This window comes from Scleropages formosus, chromosome 9, assembly GCF_900964775.1.
Source record: "Scleropages formosus chromosome 9, fSclFor1.1, whole genome shotgun sequence".
NCBI classification, from domain to species: domain Eukaryota; kingdom Metazoa; phylum Chordata; class Actinopteri; order Osteoglossiformes; family Osteoglossidae; genus Scleropages; species Scleropages formosus.
In genome coordinates this window covers 4,785,511-4,802,900 of record NC_041814.1, presented here as the reverse complement: position 1 = coordinate 4,802,900, position 17,390 = coordinate 4,785,511, and the positions used below count along the sequence as shown (strand labels likewise).

The 17,390-nt window shown below is 44.1% G+C and overlaps 2 protein-coding genes across 6 annotated transcripts in view; both read left to right on the top strand.

Moving 5' to 3' along the window:
* The window catches only part of adamts10 (ADAM metallopeptidase with thrombospondin type 1 motif, 10), a 48,387-nt gene extending 37,730 nt beyond the window's left edge, over window positions 1-10,657 (top strand). For 3 of the 4 annotated variants that reach the window (XM_018728284.2, XM_018728283.2, XM_018728285.2), the window contains 4 exons: window positions 33-237; window positions 2,030-2,206; window positions 8,223-8,379; window positions 8,600-10,657. In XM_018728284.2, coding sequence (XP_018583800.1) covers window positions 33-237; window positions 2,030-2,206; window positions 8,223-8,379; window positions 8,600-8,709 — 649 coding nt within the window. In that variant the 3' untranslated portion in view covers window positions 8,710-10,657. The remainder of the gene's footprint in view (window positions 1-32; window positions 238-2,029; window positions 2,207-8,222; window positions 8,380-8,599) is intronic. The other variant, XM_018728286.2, reaches the window with a different exon arrangement.
* A 1,528-nt stretch (window positions 10,658-12,185) lies between these two features.
* myo1f (myosin IF) overlaps window positions 12,186-17,390 on the top strand; it is a 39,502-nt gene continuing 34,297 nt past the window's right edge. For both annotated transcript variants that reach the window (XR_001964963.1, XM_018728324.2), the window contains exon 1: window positions 12,186-12,393. Coding sequence is in view for 1 of the 2 variants with exons in the window: in XM_018728324.2 (XP_018583840.1) it covers window positions 12,391-12,393 (3 nt within the window). In the remaining variant the exon portion in view is untranslated. The remainder of the gene's footprint in view (window positions 12,394-17,390) is intronic.

Genomic DNA, 17,390 nt, shown 5'->3' with positions numbered 1-17,390 from the left:
GGGTATGGTACTGAAGCCCTTCTCTCCTTCAGCTGGTGGTTGGGTGAGTGGTCGGAGTGTACTCGCAGCTGTAATGGGGGGCTCCGCACACGGGAGGTGCTCTGCAAGCGCAAGATCTCACCTATGGAGGAGAAGGTCCAGGATGATATTACATGTGCCCCTCCACGACCCCCTGTCACAGAGCCCTGTAACAACCACACATGCCCCCCTGAATGGTTGGCTCTGGATTGGTCAGAGGTAAAATCCTAGTCCCTCACTCTGGCTGCAAGGCTGCAACTCCCAGTCAGAAAAGTTCATTATAGCCAGTGTTAGGTATAAACTGTTAAAAATGTTATTAAGCTTTAATTGTAACTGGGCAATAGAAGGTATTACTGTGCAGCAATATTTCAGTTACTTTTCTAAATACAGTTCATGTTACCTTTCTTCATGCATCTGACGTGTTTGCAAGAAAGTGTGTACACTACATTATAAAAAAGTACCATTTTATATGCTGTACAACTGTACAGCATCTGTCCCATTTGACCAATAAGCTACATTACATGGATACATAATGGGCAGAGAAATTGCTGGATTGCACATTTCACATTGTGCTCAACAACTGAAATGCTTGGTTCTATCCTTACTGACCTTGGTGCTTAGTTTAATTTTTTGTATGTTAAAATAACAAGAGCCAATTTGTTTTTTAACTCTTTACTGTGTTGACATTTTGTGTATTGTCTCCACTGCTTACCAACACAGCCTTTTTCCAGTTTTTTGCATGCAGCAAGGTAGTTTGTTAGTTACATTTTATGCATATGAGAATGAAACTTAGATTTTTGCGTAAGGCTCTTACAGGGTATTACAACTGGAAATTTGCAGTTATATGTTACTTTGTGATGCAAAGTAATATTATATTACTTTTTTGCAAAATAATGTGTAATATGTCATACGCACATCCCCAGTTATAGAATCACATTATAAAGGCATTCACTTTGATTCACCTACGTAAGGACTTTGTTCTTACTTGTCAAGCTAAATCCTACTGGATCAGTCACATGAGAAGAATGAGCCAAGTATTGGTCCATCCATCGGCAACAACCGCTTGTCCCGAGTGGGGTCGCGGTGAGCCAGAGCCTTACCCAAGCAACACAGTGTGCAAGGCCAAGGGGATACAACCAGGATGGGACACCAGTCCGTCCCTAGGCACCCCAAGCAGGGCTCAAATCCTAGACCCTCCACACAGTGGGCACCGGTTGAACCCGTTATGCCGCCATGTCCCCTACATATGGGTGAAAACTGAAAATTAAGCATCATATATTTGTTAGTAACTCTGCACAGCACCTCTGAGGGTATAGTGTCTGTTTTGTGGAGTGAAAGATAGGGTATTGGCTCCGTGAACTTCATTATATGATAAACATCTGTGAGCTGCATTATCAAAATGACTCCTGAAAATGTTGAAAAGAAATTGACATTGGGGCAGGCTGCAAAGACAGAGAATTATCATTTAAAAAGGAAATTATAACATTTAAAGATAAATTAGGAATCATATTTTTAGTCTGGGACCCGGATATTTTAAACTAGAAAAAATAATCCTTTCATCCATCCATTATCAATAACTGTCTGTTCAGTCCAGGGTTACAGTGGTCCAGAATCAATCCCTGACATATAGAGTTTTGAGGCAAGGAATACCTTGGATCGGATACCTTTCTGTCACAGGAGTAACACACACACGAACGCACGCACATGCATGCCCACACGCACACAAGAACTCATTGTTATGGTAAATATATTTGGGCTCACATGGGGACCATATTATTTTTTTCTTTTTAAATTAATCGGAATTTATGTCTCAGAGCACAGCAATTCAGTTTATGAGCAAGTCTCAGGAAGGCATTACACTTTTAAAATCAAGGTAAGACTGTAATCTCTCTCAGAGGTAGAAGTATTTTAGTATATTATCAATAATAGTAATAAGTATATTATCAAATCATATGAGGTATTAGTACTGTGTAATATTTCAGGTCCGTGGTATATGTGTTTGTGTCCTCAGTGCACTCCCAGCTGCGGCCCAGGCTACAGACATCGTGTTGTCCTGTGCAAGAGAGGGGAGAATGGGGATGTCCTGCCCGAGTTGCACTGCCCCAAGCACAGCCGGCCCACCACCCGGGTGCGGTGTAACCTCCAGCGCTGCCCACCCCCACAGTGGGTGACTGGGCCCTGGGGAGAGGTGGGCTGATGTCCGTTTTTTTAACCTGAATATATCTTTTTTTGTTTGCTCTTCATTTGTGGTAGTTTTGAATCCCCCCTCCTACCCAAGTGTCCTTAAACAAGATACTTACCCTGAATTTCACCATTACAGATTGCCCAGCTGTATAAATGGGTAAAACGTGTTCCCTTGGAGAAAGTGTCTGCTAAATGAGTGCAAATGTATCTTTACTAAGGGGACCTGAGTCCAGCAGGACACAATGTATGCTGGTTTTCCAGCTCTCTATAAACCACTGAGGACCTGGGGATTGACATAGTACAGAAATTTCATAATTCAAGGGATAGTTACTTGATTACAAATGAATTAATTGCAAATACCCTGGACCACCAGGAATCTTCCAATCTGCTCTTTTCTCAGCTAAAACAACCTTCTTCCACAACAAACTACAGTCTGCAATCAACAGTCTACTCACTCTTCTCCTTCTTCTCATCCTTACTCTGTACTCCTCCTCCTCATTCTCCTCCCTCCTCTCTCAACACTGATGATTTTGCCTTGTTCTTTAGAGACAAAGTCAATTCCATCACAGGCAAGTTCTCAGAATACATCTGCCATGAACATGCTGTATCTCCCTGCAAAGTCACATTGTCTGCATTTCAACTCATCAGAAACTGAAATATCCAGCCACCTCTTGTCACATAGTGTCATCACTCACTCACTCACATCACTCACATCCATCCCTTCTCTCTTACAGCACATTTCCCCATAACTTCTCTTTTATTTCTAAGGTCATCAACTCCTGACTCACTTCTCGCTCCTTCCCATCTGCCTTCAAATCTGCCATCATATCACCACTACTACAGAAACCCTCTCTGGATCCAGATTCAGTCCAGACAGGTATCAATCTGGACTTAAAGTTGGGCATTCCACTGGGACAGCTCTTTTCACAGTATCAGATGCTCTTCAGTCAGCTAGAGCAACATCCAGCTCCTTGATCCTCATTCTCTTTGACCTTTCTGGAACATTTGATACTGTCAACTACTATATTGTACTCTCCTCTCTTGGACAGCTTTCCATCAAAGGAACTGCACTGAAATGGAGTTTTACCTATTAGGACGATCCTGCCAAGTGGTCTGGCGGGGCTCCCATTTATTCCCTCAGCCTTTCTTAACTGGGGTACCACAGTGCTTGGTACTGGGCCCCGTACTTTTCTCAGTCTATACCTTTTCCTTCGGCCCTGTTATCACTTCTTATGGATTCTCCTACCACTGCTACGCCAACGATATCCAACTCTTTTTCTCCTTCCCCCCTCACTAGAGACATGTCCTCACACATCGCTGCCTACCTTTTTGCCATCTTTGCCTGGATCTGTGATCACCACGTACAACTCAACCTCTCCAAAGTAGAGATTCTTCACCTCCCAGCTGGTCCATCCTCTTATTGAGAGCTCTCTCAAACTGGACAACATGCTCATTTCACTTGCCTCATCAGCTTAGAACCTGGGAGTAATGATCAACTGAAGTCTATTTTTATCTCATCATATTGAAACCATAATCCAGTACTGCAAATAAATCTATGGCCTGGCTCACATCCCCGCTTCTGTTTCTCTCCCTCCACCACCTGTGCTGCCTCGCTGGTGGGATGGCAGTTCCGATGGGCTCTGGGGGCCATAGGACATCCACAGGATCCACTTTTATCTCTCAACAAATTCTACGCAATTCATGGTCTAGGCCGTGTGATATCTTGCCTGAAGTATTACGACTCTCTCCTGTATGGCCTTCTGCCATCAAACCTCTCCAGTTGATACAGAATGCTGCTGCACAAGTTGTTTTTGACCTACTAAAGCAAGTCCAATGTTTTTCACCTCGTCTCTTTGCACTGGCTTCCTATAGCTGCTGGATCAAATTCAAGACTCCGGTTACAGTCTACAATATCATTAACAGATCTGATCCTCAATATGTGCAAGACCTGATCCCCAATCAGACTGCTACACTCTCCTACCTGAGCCCACTTGATGATCCTATGCACAAGAGGTCCAAAATCAAAAGCACAAAGGTTTTCAGTTGTGGCTCCAATGTGGTGGAATGACCTCTGCCTTCTATCAGAGCTGATGAATGTCTATATTATCCCTATCTCTATATAGGGTCTCAAAACTCATTCCTTTCAGATTCACTTCTCCATGGTCTCATAAGTGTCCAATAAACATGTATGTTTGTTATATTTTCTAATTTTTTAAAAAGTTGTTTAATAATTGAAAGCCTATATGCAGCTAAGGGAAGTGCGGTGGTGCAGCAGACTTGGCCAGGTCCTGCTCTCTGGTGGGTCTGGGGTTTGAGTCCTGCTTGGGGTGCCTTGTGATGAACTGGTGTCCCGTCCTGGGTGTGTCCCCTCCCTCGCTAGCCTTACGCCCTGTTTTTGCCAGGTTAAGTTCCAGCTCCCTGCGACCCCATATGGGACAAGCGGTTGCAGACGGACAATAATCTCAAAATGATGATGAAGCTTTGTGAAAATATCTTATTCTCTCACTTTTATATAGTTTTTGGTAGAAAATGCACACACACGGTAGAAAATGCAATTAATAATAAATCCTTGCGCCTGTGTTGCTGTGTTAGGCTCTGGTTGGCTGTGGCTCCACATAGGACAAGCGGTTTCAGACTCTGTGTGTGTGTGTGTGTGTGTGTGTGTGTGTGTGTGTGTGTGTGTGTTTGTATATGCAGCCACTCACATCATGTATCACACTGGTTCGTATGGTGGAATATGACAAATTGATTGTGCTGAAGAATTGCATGTCTGCATCAAAATCTCTTTTCTGTTCATGTAAATCACTTTTTGTATTGTCTGAGATTTATGTCATTTTGGAGAAAAATATTTGCTAAATGAATATAAATGTAAATGTATCTATCTGTCTCTTCGGTGGGCTCACCACCTGCCGGAGAAACCGTAAGGGGCCGGTGCATTGTGATTTGGGCGGTGGTCGGGGCCGAGTGCCCGGCCGACCCAAACCTCGGGCGCCAACTCTGGTTTTTGGGACTTGGAATGTCACCTCACTGGCGGGGAAGGAGCCTGAGCTGGTGCGGGAAGTTGAGAGATACCGTCTAGATATAGTCGGGCTCACTTCCACTCACAGCTTGGGTTCTGGAACCACTCTACTCGATCGAGGGTGGACTCTCCACTATTCTGGCGTTGCCCAAGGTGAGAGGCGGCGGGCTGGTGTGGGCTTATTAATAGCCCCCCAGTTCAGCCGCCATGTGTTGGAGTCTACCCCGGTGAATGAGAGGGTCATCTCCCTACGCCTTCGGGTCAGGGAACGGTCTCTCACTGTCGTTTGTGCTTATGCGCCTAGCGGCAGTGTAGAGTACCCGGCCTTTTTAGAGTCCCTGGGGGGCGTGCTGGAAAGCGCTCCCACTGGGGACTCTGTCGTTCTACTGGGGGACTTTAACGCCCACGTGGGCAGCGACGGTGATACCTGGAGGGGCGTGATTGGGAGGAACGGCCTCCCTGATCTGAACCCGAGCGGTGAGTTGTTATTGGATTTCTGTGCTAGTCGCGGTTTATCCATAACGAACACCATGTTCATGCATAAGGGTGTCCACCAGTGCACTTGGCACCAGGACACCCTAGGTCGGAGGTCGATGATCGACTTTGTAGTCGTTTCTTCTGACCTTCGGCCATATGTTTTGGACACTCGGGTGAAGAGAGGGGCTGAGCTGTCAACTGATCACCACCTGGTGGTGAGTTGGATTCGATGGCGGGGGAAAAAGCTGGACAGACCTGGCAGGCCCAAACGCATAGTGAGGGTCTGTTGGGAACGTTTGGCGGAGGCCCCTGTCAGAGAGGTCTTCAACTCCCACCTCCGACAGAGTTTCAACCAGGTCCCGAGGGAGGTGGGGGACATTGAGTCCGAATGGACTATGTTCCGCTCCTCCATTGTCGGTGCGGCGGTTCGGAGCTGCGGCCATAAGGTCTCCGGTGCCTGTCGCGGCGGCAATCCCCGAACACGGTGGTGGACACCGGAAGTAAGGGATGCCGTCAAGCTGAAGAAGGAGTTCTATCGGGCCTGGCTGGCTCATGGGACTCCTGAAGCAGCTGACAGGTACCGACGGGCCAAACGGAGCGCGGCTCTGGCAGTCGCCGCGGCAAAAACTCGGGCTTGGGAGGAGTTCGGTGAGGCCATGGAGGAAGACTTTCGGTCGGCCTCAAAGAGATTCTGGCAAACCGTCCGGCGACTCAGAGGGGGGAAGCGGTGTTCCACGAACACTGTTTACAGTGGAAGTGGTGCGCTGCTGACCTCAGCTGAGGATGTTCTCGGGCGGTGGAAGGAGTACTTTGAGGATCTCCTCAATCCCTCCGACACGCCTTCCGTAGAGGAAGCTGAGGCTGGGGACTTGGAGGGGGACTCGTCCATTACCCTGGCTGAAGTTGCTGAGGTAGTCAAAAAACTCCTCGGTGGCAAGGCTCCGGGGGTGGATGAGATCCGCCCCGAGTTTCTCAAGTCTCTGGATGTTGTGGGGCTGTCTTGGCTGACACGCCTCTGCAGCATCGCGTGGAGTTCGGGAACGGTGCCTCTGGACTGGCAGACCGGGGTGGTGGTCCCTCTTTTTAAGAAGGGGGACCGGAGATTGTGTTCCAACTACAGGGGGATCACACTCCTTAGCCTCCCTGGGAAAGTCTATGCCAGGGTACTGGAAAGGAGAATCCGACCGATAGTCGAACCTCGGATTCAGGAGGAGCAATGCGGTTTTCGCCCTGGCCGTGGAACACTGGACCAGCTCTATACCCTCACTAGGGTGTTGGAGGGTTCGTGGGAGTTTGCCCAACCAGTCCATATGTGTTTTGTGGACCTGGAGAAGGCATTCGACCATGTCCCTTGTGGCATCCTGTGGGGGGTGCTTCGGGATTATGGGGTTCGGGGCTCGTTGCTACGGGCTGTTCGTTCCCTGTATGACCGGAGCAGGAGCTTGGTTCGCATTGCCGGCAGTAAGTCAGACCTGTTCCCGGTGCATGTTGGACTCCGCCAGGGCTGCCCTTTGTCACCGATTCTGTTCATTATTTTTATGGACAGAATTTCTAGGCGCAGTCAGGGAACGGAGGGTGTCTGTTTTGGTGGCCGCGAGATCTCGTCTCTGCTTTTTGCGGACGATGTGGTCCTGTTGGCTTCATCAAGTCAAGACTTGCAGCGTGCACTGGGGAGGTTTGCAGCCGTGTGCGAAGCGGCGGGAATGAGAATCAGCACCTCCAAATCCGAGGCCATGGTTCTCAGTCGGAAAAAGGTGGATTGCTCCCTCCGGGTTAGGGGGGAGTTGCTCCCTCAAGTGGAGGAGTTTAAGTATCTTGGGGTCTTGTTCACGAGTGAGGGAAAAATGGAGCGGCAGGTCGACAGACGGATCGGTGCGGCGTCTGCAGTAATGCGGTCATTGTACCGGTCTGTTGTGGTGAAGAGGGAGCTGAGTCGTAAGGCGAAGCTCTCAATTTACCGGTCGATCTACGTTCCTACCCTCACCTATGGTCATGAACTCTGGATCATGACCGAAAGAATGAGATCGCGGATACAAGCGGCAGAAATGAGTTTCCTCCGCAGAGTGGCTGGGCGCACCCTTAGGGATAGGGTGAGGAGCTCAGTCACCCGGGAGGAGCTCGGAGTAGAGCCGCTGCTCCTCCGCATCGAGAGGAGCCAGTTGAGGTGGCTCGGGCATCTGTTCCGGATGCCTCCTGGACGCCTCCCTGGGGAGGTGCTCCGGGCTTGTCCCACTGGGAGGAGGCCTCGGGGCAGACCCAGGACACGTTGGAGAGACTATGTCTCCCGGCTGGCCTGGGAACGCCTTGGGGTTCCCCCAGAGGAACTGGAGGAGGTGTGCGGGGAGAGGGAGGTCTGGAGTACTCTGCTCGGACTGCTGCCCCCGCGACCCGGCCCCGGATAAAAGCGGAGGAAGATGGATGGATGGATATCTATCTGTCTGTCTGTCTGTCTATCACTTGGCACTCTCTAGATCACTGGCTTTGTGTCAGGTTACTCTCTCACTGCATGTGTCCTGTGCTGCAGTGCTCAGCCCAGTGTGGCCTGGGTCAAGAGGTACGCTTGGTGCAGTGCCTCACGCACACCGGGCAACCATCCAACGAGTGTCCAGAGAGCCAGCGGCCAGTGGCCATGCAGCAGTGTGAGCGCAAGTGTGACCTCGGCCCCACAGACAACCCTGAAGGCAAGGCCTCAGAAAATGTCACTGTGCCCCCTTGCATCAAGTTTCACTCTGATTTATTTCACTTCTGCGTTTGCCAGCAGTCAGCTCTCTGAACCTTCCATGTGAACACACATTCACCGTTAAGCAAATAACACAGCTCAGTTTTACACATTTATCTGTAAGGACCAACCTACTTTTGAAGAGTTGCTGGCTCAACATTGTTTTCTGTGTCTTTGTCTAGAATGCAAAGATGTGAACACAGTGGCGTACTGCCCCCTGGTGCTCAGGTTTAAGTTCTGCAACCGACCGTACTTCAGACAGATGTGCTGTAAGACCTGCCAAGGACATTGATGTCCTGACCATATTTGGCCTGCTGCTCTGTCCTGGGCAAGGGGAGGAAGGGAGGGCTGTGATACAGGAGAGAACAACAGAGAATAACACAGAGAAGGAGGAGGATCAATAAAATACAAGACGGGCTGCACAGCTGTTCACAAACATCCTTGACCGTACAGCAATCTGAGACCAGCTGAAGGGGCCACCTCAAAAATGAGCTCCATGTGTAGTTTCGCATTTTATGCCACATCTGTCTTTTTTGAGGGCACACACAGGTCCTAAAGATGTCTGTCTCATCAGTCTTTTTTAGAGCTGGATTTGTTCTGTGGTTTCAAGCAGTTGCTCCACTTGAAGTCCATATTCCTGTTTGGTCATATTCCAGTTTTACACAGGTTTTTATTTAACATGTGCATTGTGCTAAAGATTATATTCTCCCTACAATGTAGCTGTGACACACCTTCTGTTTTTCTTCTTGAATTATACAAATGTTATTTCCAAAGGAAATCTTAAAAGAAGCCTAACAGATCATTAGATATGTGAAATGAAGGATGTGCAAAGATATTATTGCTGTAGATTTTCATGGATGGTGAAGGCACATGCGTCTGGAATTGTTTCTAAGTAAGGTGTTTCTTAAATATTCTGTCTCTTCATGGCTAGCGTGCCACCTTCTTGCCAGTCATGGGGAGAGAGCAGGGAACATGCAGTGGTCAGTCACTGTATCCATACCTGTTCCCATGACAACATCCAGCTTAGGCCACTGTCAGTGCTGCTGCGATAAAAATGAGGACAACATTATCCACAGGTTGTTGTTACAGCAGTCGCCATGAGACAGTTTCATAAAAAAGTTCCTGTTACAGATAGCATGTTTTATAAGCAGACATAGTTCAACCAGAGTTCAGGAGTACAACCTGCTGCCAGATAACATAAATGTCTGCTAAATAGCTGATTTTGCAATGGCCAGTTGCCACTGACAGAACCTTGCAGAATACAAAACTTTAATAAAGTTCTAAACAATATGATTTTCCCTTTGTTAGATAATTTTTCACACCTTCACAGGGTGAAACTTTTATGAATGTGTTGACAAAAGTCGGTGTTGTTCAATAGGTATTACCTGGACCATTTTAATACTGCAGAATCTTACATCTAGTTGGCGTGTTTAATACATTTAGCCGTAACGCAGGTGAAACGACAGCTTGGTGATCATTTTCCTCAGCTGCTCAAGTTATGTTAGGAACCCCTAGAAACCAACATGGTCTCTAGCTCTGTGCAAGAGTATCTGAAGTAATGCTGCAGTGCATTGGCCTTTTATCCTGTCTTTCCTTAAAATCCATCTCGTAAGGGTACATGTGATGGGAGTGGTTACCAACCCCACACCCACTGCTCCCTTCCCCAGGTGCTTTTCAAATGGTGCTATTTTGTTCTTTCTGTCTCAGTTAATATTGTCTGAAATGTGGAGGGTTTGCTTGAGGTCAGTGCTTATGGATGTCTGCGTTTGCCACTGAAAAATCACATAAAGCACATTAACTGCTATGGAAGGTCATTGTGAGAACTGCAAGGCTACATAACAGCCTGATGCTGTGGTTGTGTAGGTGGCCACTGTGCAATGCAAATGAGCAATCTTATTCAGTTTGGGTGTCAGAAACTACAGTCTGATGCAACACAGCATTCCCTGTTAATGATTTCAGTGCAGAGCTGCACTTCCAAAATAAAGATCAAAACTGTAATTTCTACCATTTTTGAAGGTATAAGCTAAAATGATGCTATAATGCACTCTCTGTTGTATCTTGCATGAATGAGCTATGGCTGACCACAGACAAACCTTTTTCTTCTGAGAGAGCGTGATAGTTGACTTTTTCCACATGCTAATAAACAGAAATATGTACTGTATTTCCAGTATTATTAAAGGTGTCTGTGATCCTTATGTACACAAATCAAAAGGAAAATAATTCAATAAAAGAATAAATACGATGCATTGTAAATATGTGATGTTTGCAGCAGCATTATTCTTGAGTGACGACCTTCCTTTGTGTTAATTTTACCGCATGCATGTGGAAGTCTTTTTTAAATTAAGTTAATTTTAGGCATGCAAATTAGATGCTTATATTTGCCTGCATCTGGTTTCTCGTGCCATGTTCGGTCACCATCTGTTTACAGGTAACATCGTGTTCAGCTAAATATTTCAACTGCATCCCCTGACCCTGTGACAGTCTGATGCAAAGCCAGTTGCTTTTGCTTCTCTTGCTGTTAGTAATACAGATAGCCAAAGAGTGAGACAGTAAAGTGGTATGATATTTTATTACTTCAGGGCTAAGAAATAACTAGTTTCATGCTCTGATGTGTTTTTAAAAAGTGTCAGAAGTAAATATATATGCTATTTAAGTATTTCCATTATGGTCTTGAACTACTATTACAAGTCATTGCCAGAGCAGCATGAATTTTGGTGATGCAAACCTCCGGTGACCTGTTTTCACTTTTTTGGGTATGATTTCTGCATTTAGGGTCTTTTCACAGTGAGTCAAAGTGGTAAACGGAATGAAACACTTAGAGGGTGGAGTGAGCAGTTAGAGGGTGGAGAATCTGCTGTTCTCCTTTGACTGAGGGGGCCTCTGGAGTACAAACCACAGTCTGGGTGGAGCTGTGGGTGTGGGGTTGTAGACGACAAATGTCAGTTTATTGGAACATATCACCATGCTAAGCCCAGGTTTTGATACTTCAGGTCAGTTGTTTTAAAGTTTACAAAATAGTTACATGTGTAGCTTTTAAATAATGCTGGCACTGTAACTGCAGAGGCATTGCAACTGATGCTAACTGAGTGCAAGTTAAGGTCCTCTGGGGCGATCACCATGATAGTAGTTATTCATTAATTTAGTTGATACTTTTCTCCAAAGTGACCTACAGCATTAAGCTATTTACAGTGATTTCCCTATTTATACAGTTGAGTAATGTTTACTGGAACAAATTAGAGTACATTCCTTAGTCTTTAAAGCAAACAACTGTGCCACCTGCTGTCCTCAAGATACAGAGATTTCTAGTTCTCTAAAGCAGGTGTTCTCCTATTATTGTTATTAACTCATTGTTTACTTGGTGCATGTATGCAGTTGGACATTATTACTGGAGCAACTCAGGGTAAGTAAGTAGCTCAAGGGTAGTGCAACAGTAGGAGGGTATGGGGTTTGAATCGGTTTCCCTCATATTACAAAGACATGTCCTCTTGTAATATTGCTGTGCTACCTGCTGTTACAATGTTAGAGATTATTTTTATGTTATTTTTTTAATTAACAACAAAGAAATTCATTACTTCCATTGTTTCTTCAAAACACATTTTTTTTCTTTTGTTATAATCATTTATTCGTCAGTCTTCATATAAGGAGCAAAAGGCCAAGGGCGAAACACATTAGAAACATGCAAAGGCGTGGTTACAAGTAAAAGTCCCAGAAAGCCATGACAGTCATGATACAGGGCCTCCCAGCAAAGCTGACATTGTGGCGGAAGAGGCACCGCAGGCTGCATCGCTGCGCGGGCCCTGTGGGAGGATGAGGAAGTGAGCTGAGGGCTGAGCTGTACGTACCGTGTTAGAAAGCCTCTGGGCTGCATCGCTGCTCCTGCCGGTGATGCCAGGGCTCTGAGACAAGGCAGAGGAGCACAGCAAGCGTCCAGAGCTGGACTGCAGAAGGCCACCCTCACCCCAACGACACCACAATGGTAACATTTACATCCTTCGCTGTCCCTCTCACACCAGTAGAACACTTCAGGGCTGGAGAGGCACCTGTTACGCTAGACATTCCGTTTATCTGCTGCACTGGATTGTCCTTTATCTGTTACACAAGACTTTCCATTTTTCTGTTATACTGGACTGTCCATTGTTCTGTTGCAGTGGACTGCACATTATGTGTTACACTGGGCTTTCCATTATTCTGTTGCAATTTCCATTATTTGTTACACTGGACTGTCCATTATCTGTCACTCTGTCTATTATGTGTTACACTGTACACATTTTTTAGGATTGCAGGTTTGTATATTTACTGTGTCCAGTCTATTTTTTCAACTTTGCACTTGTGATTGTACCTGGTCCTCTGGCTTTGCAATGACAGAAAGTAATGAAGCTTTAAAATCAGTTTAATGTGTTTCAAACGACACGTCTTTTGACACGTCTTCAGAGCAATTTTAGATTGCCTCCCTTGTAGTAATCTGGGTTTACTGAGCACTGACAGATGTTAAGATAAATTAAAAATTCCCATGCCCTTTGAAAACTTGTAGTTAAAAGACTAAAAGGACATGACTAACTGCCAGTAAACAGAGGGAGTTGTAGACACAGAGCCATGACATACCTATGCACAGACAAAATCAAGGTCATTTAAAGCTGACTCTGACCCAATTCCAGTTCCTCAACATGATCATGAATGTGCAGCATAAATATGCAGCTCTTCAGTAAAGATGCTATCCAAATCAAATCTTTTGACTATCACTATGATTCCATTATTGCTGAAAGAAAAACTGTGTCAAAATTACAGTTGTTGTACACTTGAAGTAGAAAAAACAGCAAACAGTGCTTTTATTTGATTTAAAATATCTTATTTAACATACTGTAAATAACCTAACATTAAAATATCTTGTTTAACATAAGTGGGTGGCATGGTGGCAAAGCAAGTAGCACTGCTGTCTTATAGCACCTGGGTGGTGTGTGAGGGCATGAGTTCAATCCCTGCTCAGAATGTGTGGCGTTTGTATGTTCTCCCCATGTCTGCATGACTTTCCTCTGCATGCTCTGGTTTCCTCTCAGCTCAGTCTGAAGATATGCTGTTCAGGTTCACCCATAAGTGTATGAGTGACAAAGAGAATGTGTTCAACTGATGTATGGATGCATTAACCATTGTAAGTAGTGTGTCACCTTGGTGAATAAGGTGTGTGGGCTGTTAATGCTACATAGAGCTCATTAGAAGTCACTTTGGAGAAAAAGCATCTGCTAAATAAATGTAAATACATGCACCAATAACATATTAGTTAACTCTTACTTAAAAACCGGTTGATTAAAATGTTCAGCTCTTTAAATACTTGACTGTTTCAGCATCTACTTTATTACGTATTAGGCTATCTTCATTGTGGTTCAGCTACAGAAGTGCTGCTTTGTATATCTGTTAATGTTCAACACATCATATTAGTTATATCAGACTTAATTGTGTACAAAAAAATCAAGTGAACGTTGCCACATAGATCACAGGACATTAGCACTTCCTTTATTTCTTCAGAACTTCAAAAATCATAGTGTCCTTAACACACTTATTGTGGTGTATTTATTCAACTTAGTTTGTGGTGCATGTAGAGATCAGTTCAGGATTGCTGTGACCTTCTAGTGATGGTGTCTGATATGTGTTCATTGTTGTAAATGGCAGGTGCAGTTTCATTTAACATAAGAGATCAAAGATGATTCCTTGTAATAATCTGATCTTTCAGAGAACTTCCTTTTTTACCTATGGGGATGTCCCGTCTCACACGGTACGGTTGTGTGAAAGACAACGTTTACAGAGGGTAGCTGGGGGAAAGAAAGAGGGGGTTGAAGCCTTCTTGAAAAAATGTATTGGATCTTGTTCATTGATCTTATAAGCTTTAAGGAGATTCTGGATTTCATTCTTTGGTCTGAACAATTAAGAGCCATAAAACTAGTACAGTAATCTGAATTCCAGAACTATTTAAACTGTATATCTGTATCTTTGCTTTGGTCGCTAGAAAAAAATCCCACAATATACTAAATGGCTAAGCAGCAGTGTTTATAGCAGACTTTCCAAGCAGTCGGTGTGCTTAAAGACAAATCACTGATATTTTCCTTGTTCGCAGTAACACCTGGTTCTTCCCAGAACTGTACACATGAGAATTTTGGTTTTTTGCTCTTTAGTGCTGTTTGGAAGGGCAAAATCATGTGTAGGACTGCATTCTTCTTAACTTTCCATTGTTATAACATTTCATATCTGCTTGCTGTGCCTAGAGAAATTGACAAGGTGTGAATGGGGAGCATCTTCCATTCGCCCTCTGTGATTTGGCAGACACCCAAATAATACCAATGCAACAGGCCTGATACTGTTGCCTGGGATGGCTCAAACCGCAGGGACTTTCAGTTTGCCTGTGTAAAGAGGAAGCAGCATCTGGCGGAAGAGCGCCACTGCGTGTTACTGCGAGTTCTGAGAGTTTCACAAGATTTGGAGTGGAGGAAGAAGTTTCTCGGGGACTTGCAATCTCCCTCACCATACTTCCTCATTGCAGCATTGCTGTGAGTCTGTTTCCTCTGCATGTCTGACTATCAAAGACATTCCATGAAGACCCTGGTCCAGGATTTCAGATGCTTACTGATTTTTTCCAGTTCCTCATTTCTTCACTGTCACCTTCACATGTCACATAATGTTTAATCATGTTTCTATTTGTATGTAGAAGGCAACAAAAATTAAGCCACTGCAGCAACAGTTTTTCATGATTTTTACCATCACAGTGTGTAGAAGAGGCCAAATAATTTGCTTCAGCTTTGCTGCTTCATTCCGGAAAAAGAGTGTCTTTTGGAGTGGCTTATAGCGATACGTCAGATGTGGTTTGCCTTTTGCCACAACTTGCCTCCTTTGGAGAAATCTGATGTTCAGCAAACCTGACATCATGCCCACTTGGCTGAATTCCAGATCAAACAACTATCAAAAATGCCAAAAATAATAAAATAGTCTGTGTTGTCTTATCTTATACCTTTAAGGCATTTTAAGCCCCCGAGAAGCGGCTGTGGCCCTGGCCTTGAGGAACTACCTTTAGTGCTATCCTGAACGTGCTGGTCAAGAATGGAGTTTAGGCTGAAGAACTGCCATTTTCTTTTCTCATATGAGAGAATATTTTACACATGTGGTTTCACACAGCTTTGGTCAAAAGTTATTTTTTCCCCTCGTGTCATCATCTGTTCTGTAGATGCTCAACATGAGTGACAGTTATGGATGTGGTCAGCAACGTGTGATCGGCACACCAGCTTAAAGATGTCTTTTCACATGAAGGGGTTCATTGTTATTGCAAACTGAAAACATGCACATCTCATCTGAGAAGAGCAGCGAGGAATAACTGTGAACTGGTCACTGATTCTTTTCATGAGGCTCCCTTTCGGATGCCTGTCGATAACAAAGACGCTGCTATTGTAAATCATAATGCCAATTGTGTAGCTTTGTCATGTTGCGAGTTGTGGGCACAGACCCTGGTATGCACAGCAGGCTAACGACTCTGATCTTGCTCAACAAAGAAGTGGTCAAGAGTCAGGAAGCACAGGCAATGCTGCAGTTTATTGCCTTGTGAAGATGGAGACTGTAGTTTGCCATTTCTGAACCTCTAGTTTTAGTTGCATAGTGAGAAAAGACTGAAGACTGATGTGCTGCACTGCCATGTTAGTTAATCTCATAAACTGAGTAGAAAAAAAAAATCTTAACATTAGCTGTAACACCAGAAAGGTCCCGCGCTTTTCAGAGATAGAGGTAAGCATATCTAAAAGTTACCAAAGCATGTTTCTTTATCATAGATCATACATCTTTACCTTGAGTGGCTTTGGGTGATTTAATTTTTAACATAAACACGTTAGCTTGTTAGTTGGTATAATTTTTCCATTAAGTTAGCATACTGGTATTATATCTTTCCAGCGACTGATGTTAAGATTTCCTCAGTGGTAAGAAAGCTTTCTATTTTGCTGTGACAAAGCTGCAATTAATTAGTTTTACTCTTCTATACATACATCTCTGTACAATGGCCCCTCAACTTACAAACACATCTGGGACCGGAAGACTCTTCATAACTTAAATTGTTTGTAACAAAATAGCCAATTTTACGTCAGTTAAGTCACAGTTAATTAAAGCTGTATAGTAGACATCCCACAATTAGTTAGTTTGGATAAAGCTATAATAATTTTTTTTTTTAATTCTGCAAAATTTCCATTAATCCTCCCATTATCAGTCAAGCTTGTCTAATGCAGGGTCACAGTACTTATACTGGTTGCATAGGGCATGAAGTAGAGTACACCCTTAATAAGGAGTCTCAGTATAACACCTATTTTATTTTTCTTTTATCAACTTCAGACATTAAAATTACAACTAAATTAAAATTACTGAAAACAAAAAATAATCTCCACAACCTCCTATTCAAGTCTGATTGCTGACCTGTTTACCACATGCATATTTGTAATGTGTATTGCTTTCAACTTTATTATCTACACAGTAAATAAACACTTAATAATATAGCTATCACTTGAGAGGTCTGTAAAAATCTTTGGTATAGCTATAATAAATTAAATCCTTTATTTACATTGTTAACTTTATTAAAGTGTTATTAACATGTAGCTGCATTTAAAATAAAACTAATTTAAAATGAATGAAAATAAAATGCCTTGTTATTCAATACCACCTGTGGGCCGTTCATCCAATAAAAATATGCAATATTTATCATTTTGTTACTTGTCACTGACCGGACTGAACACCAGACATGAGCTATAATCACTCTGCAAGCAAGTTTACTTGAGTCAGTCCCACACAGCAGTTGTCTTCTGGTGCATTTTACTGCCAACTATGGTCTGGGTGTGGAAATGCAGGCACAGCCCTTAACTCCTCATACTCCTACACTGCTATCAAGTTTCAAGTTTTAAGTTTATTGTCATAGGTACAAGTACTGTGTACAAGTATCATGAAATTGTTTTTGAATGC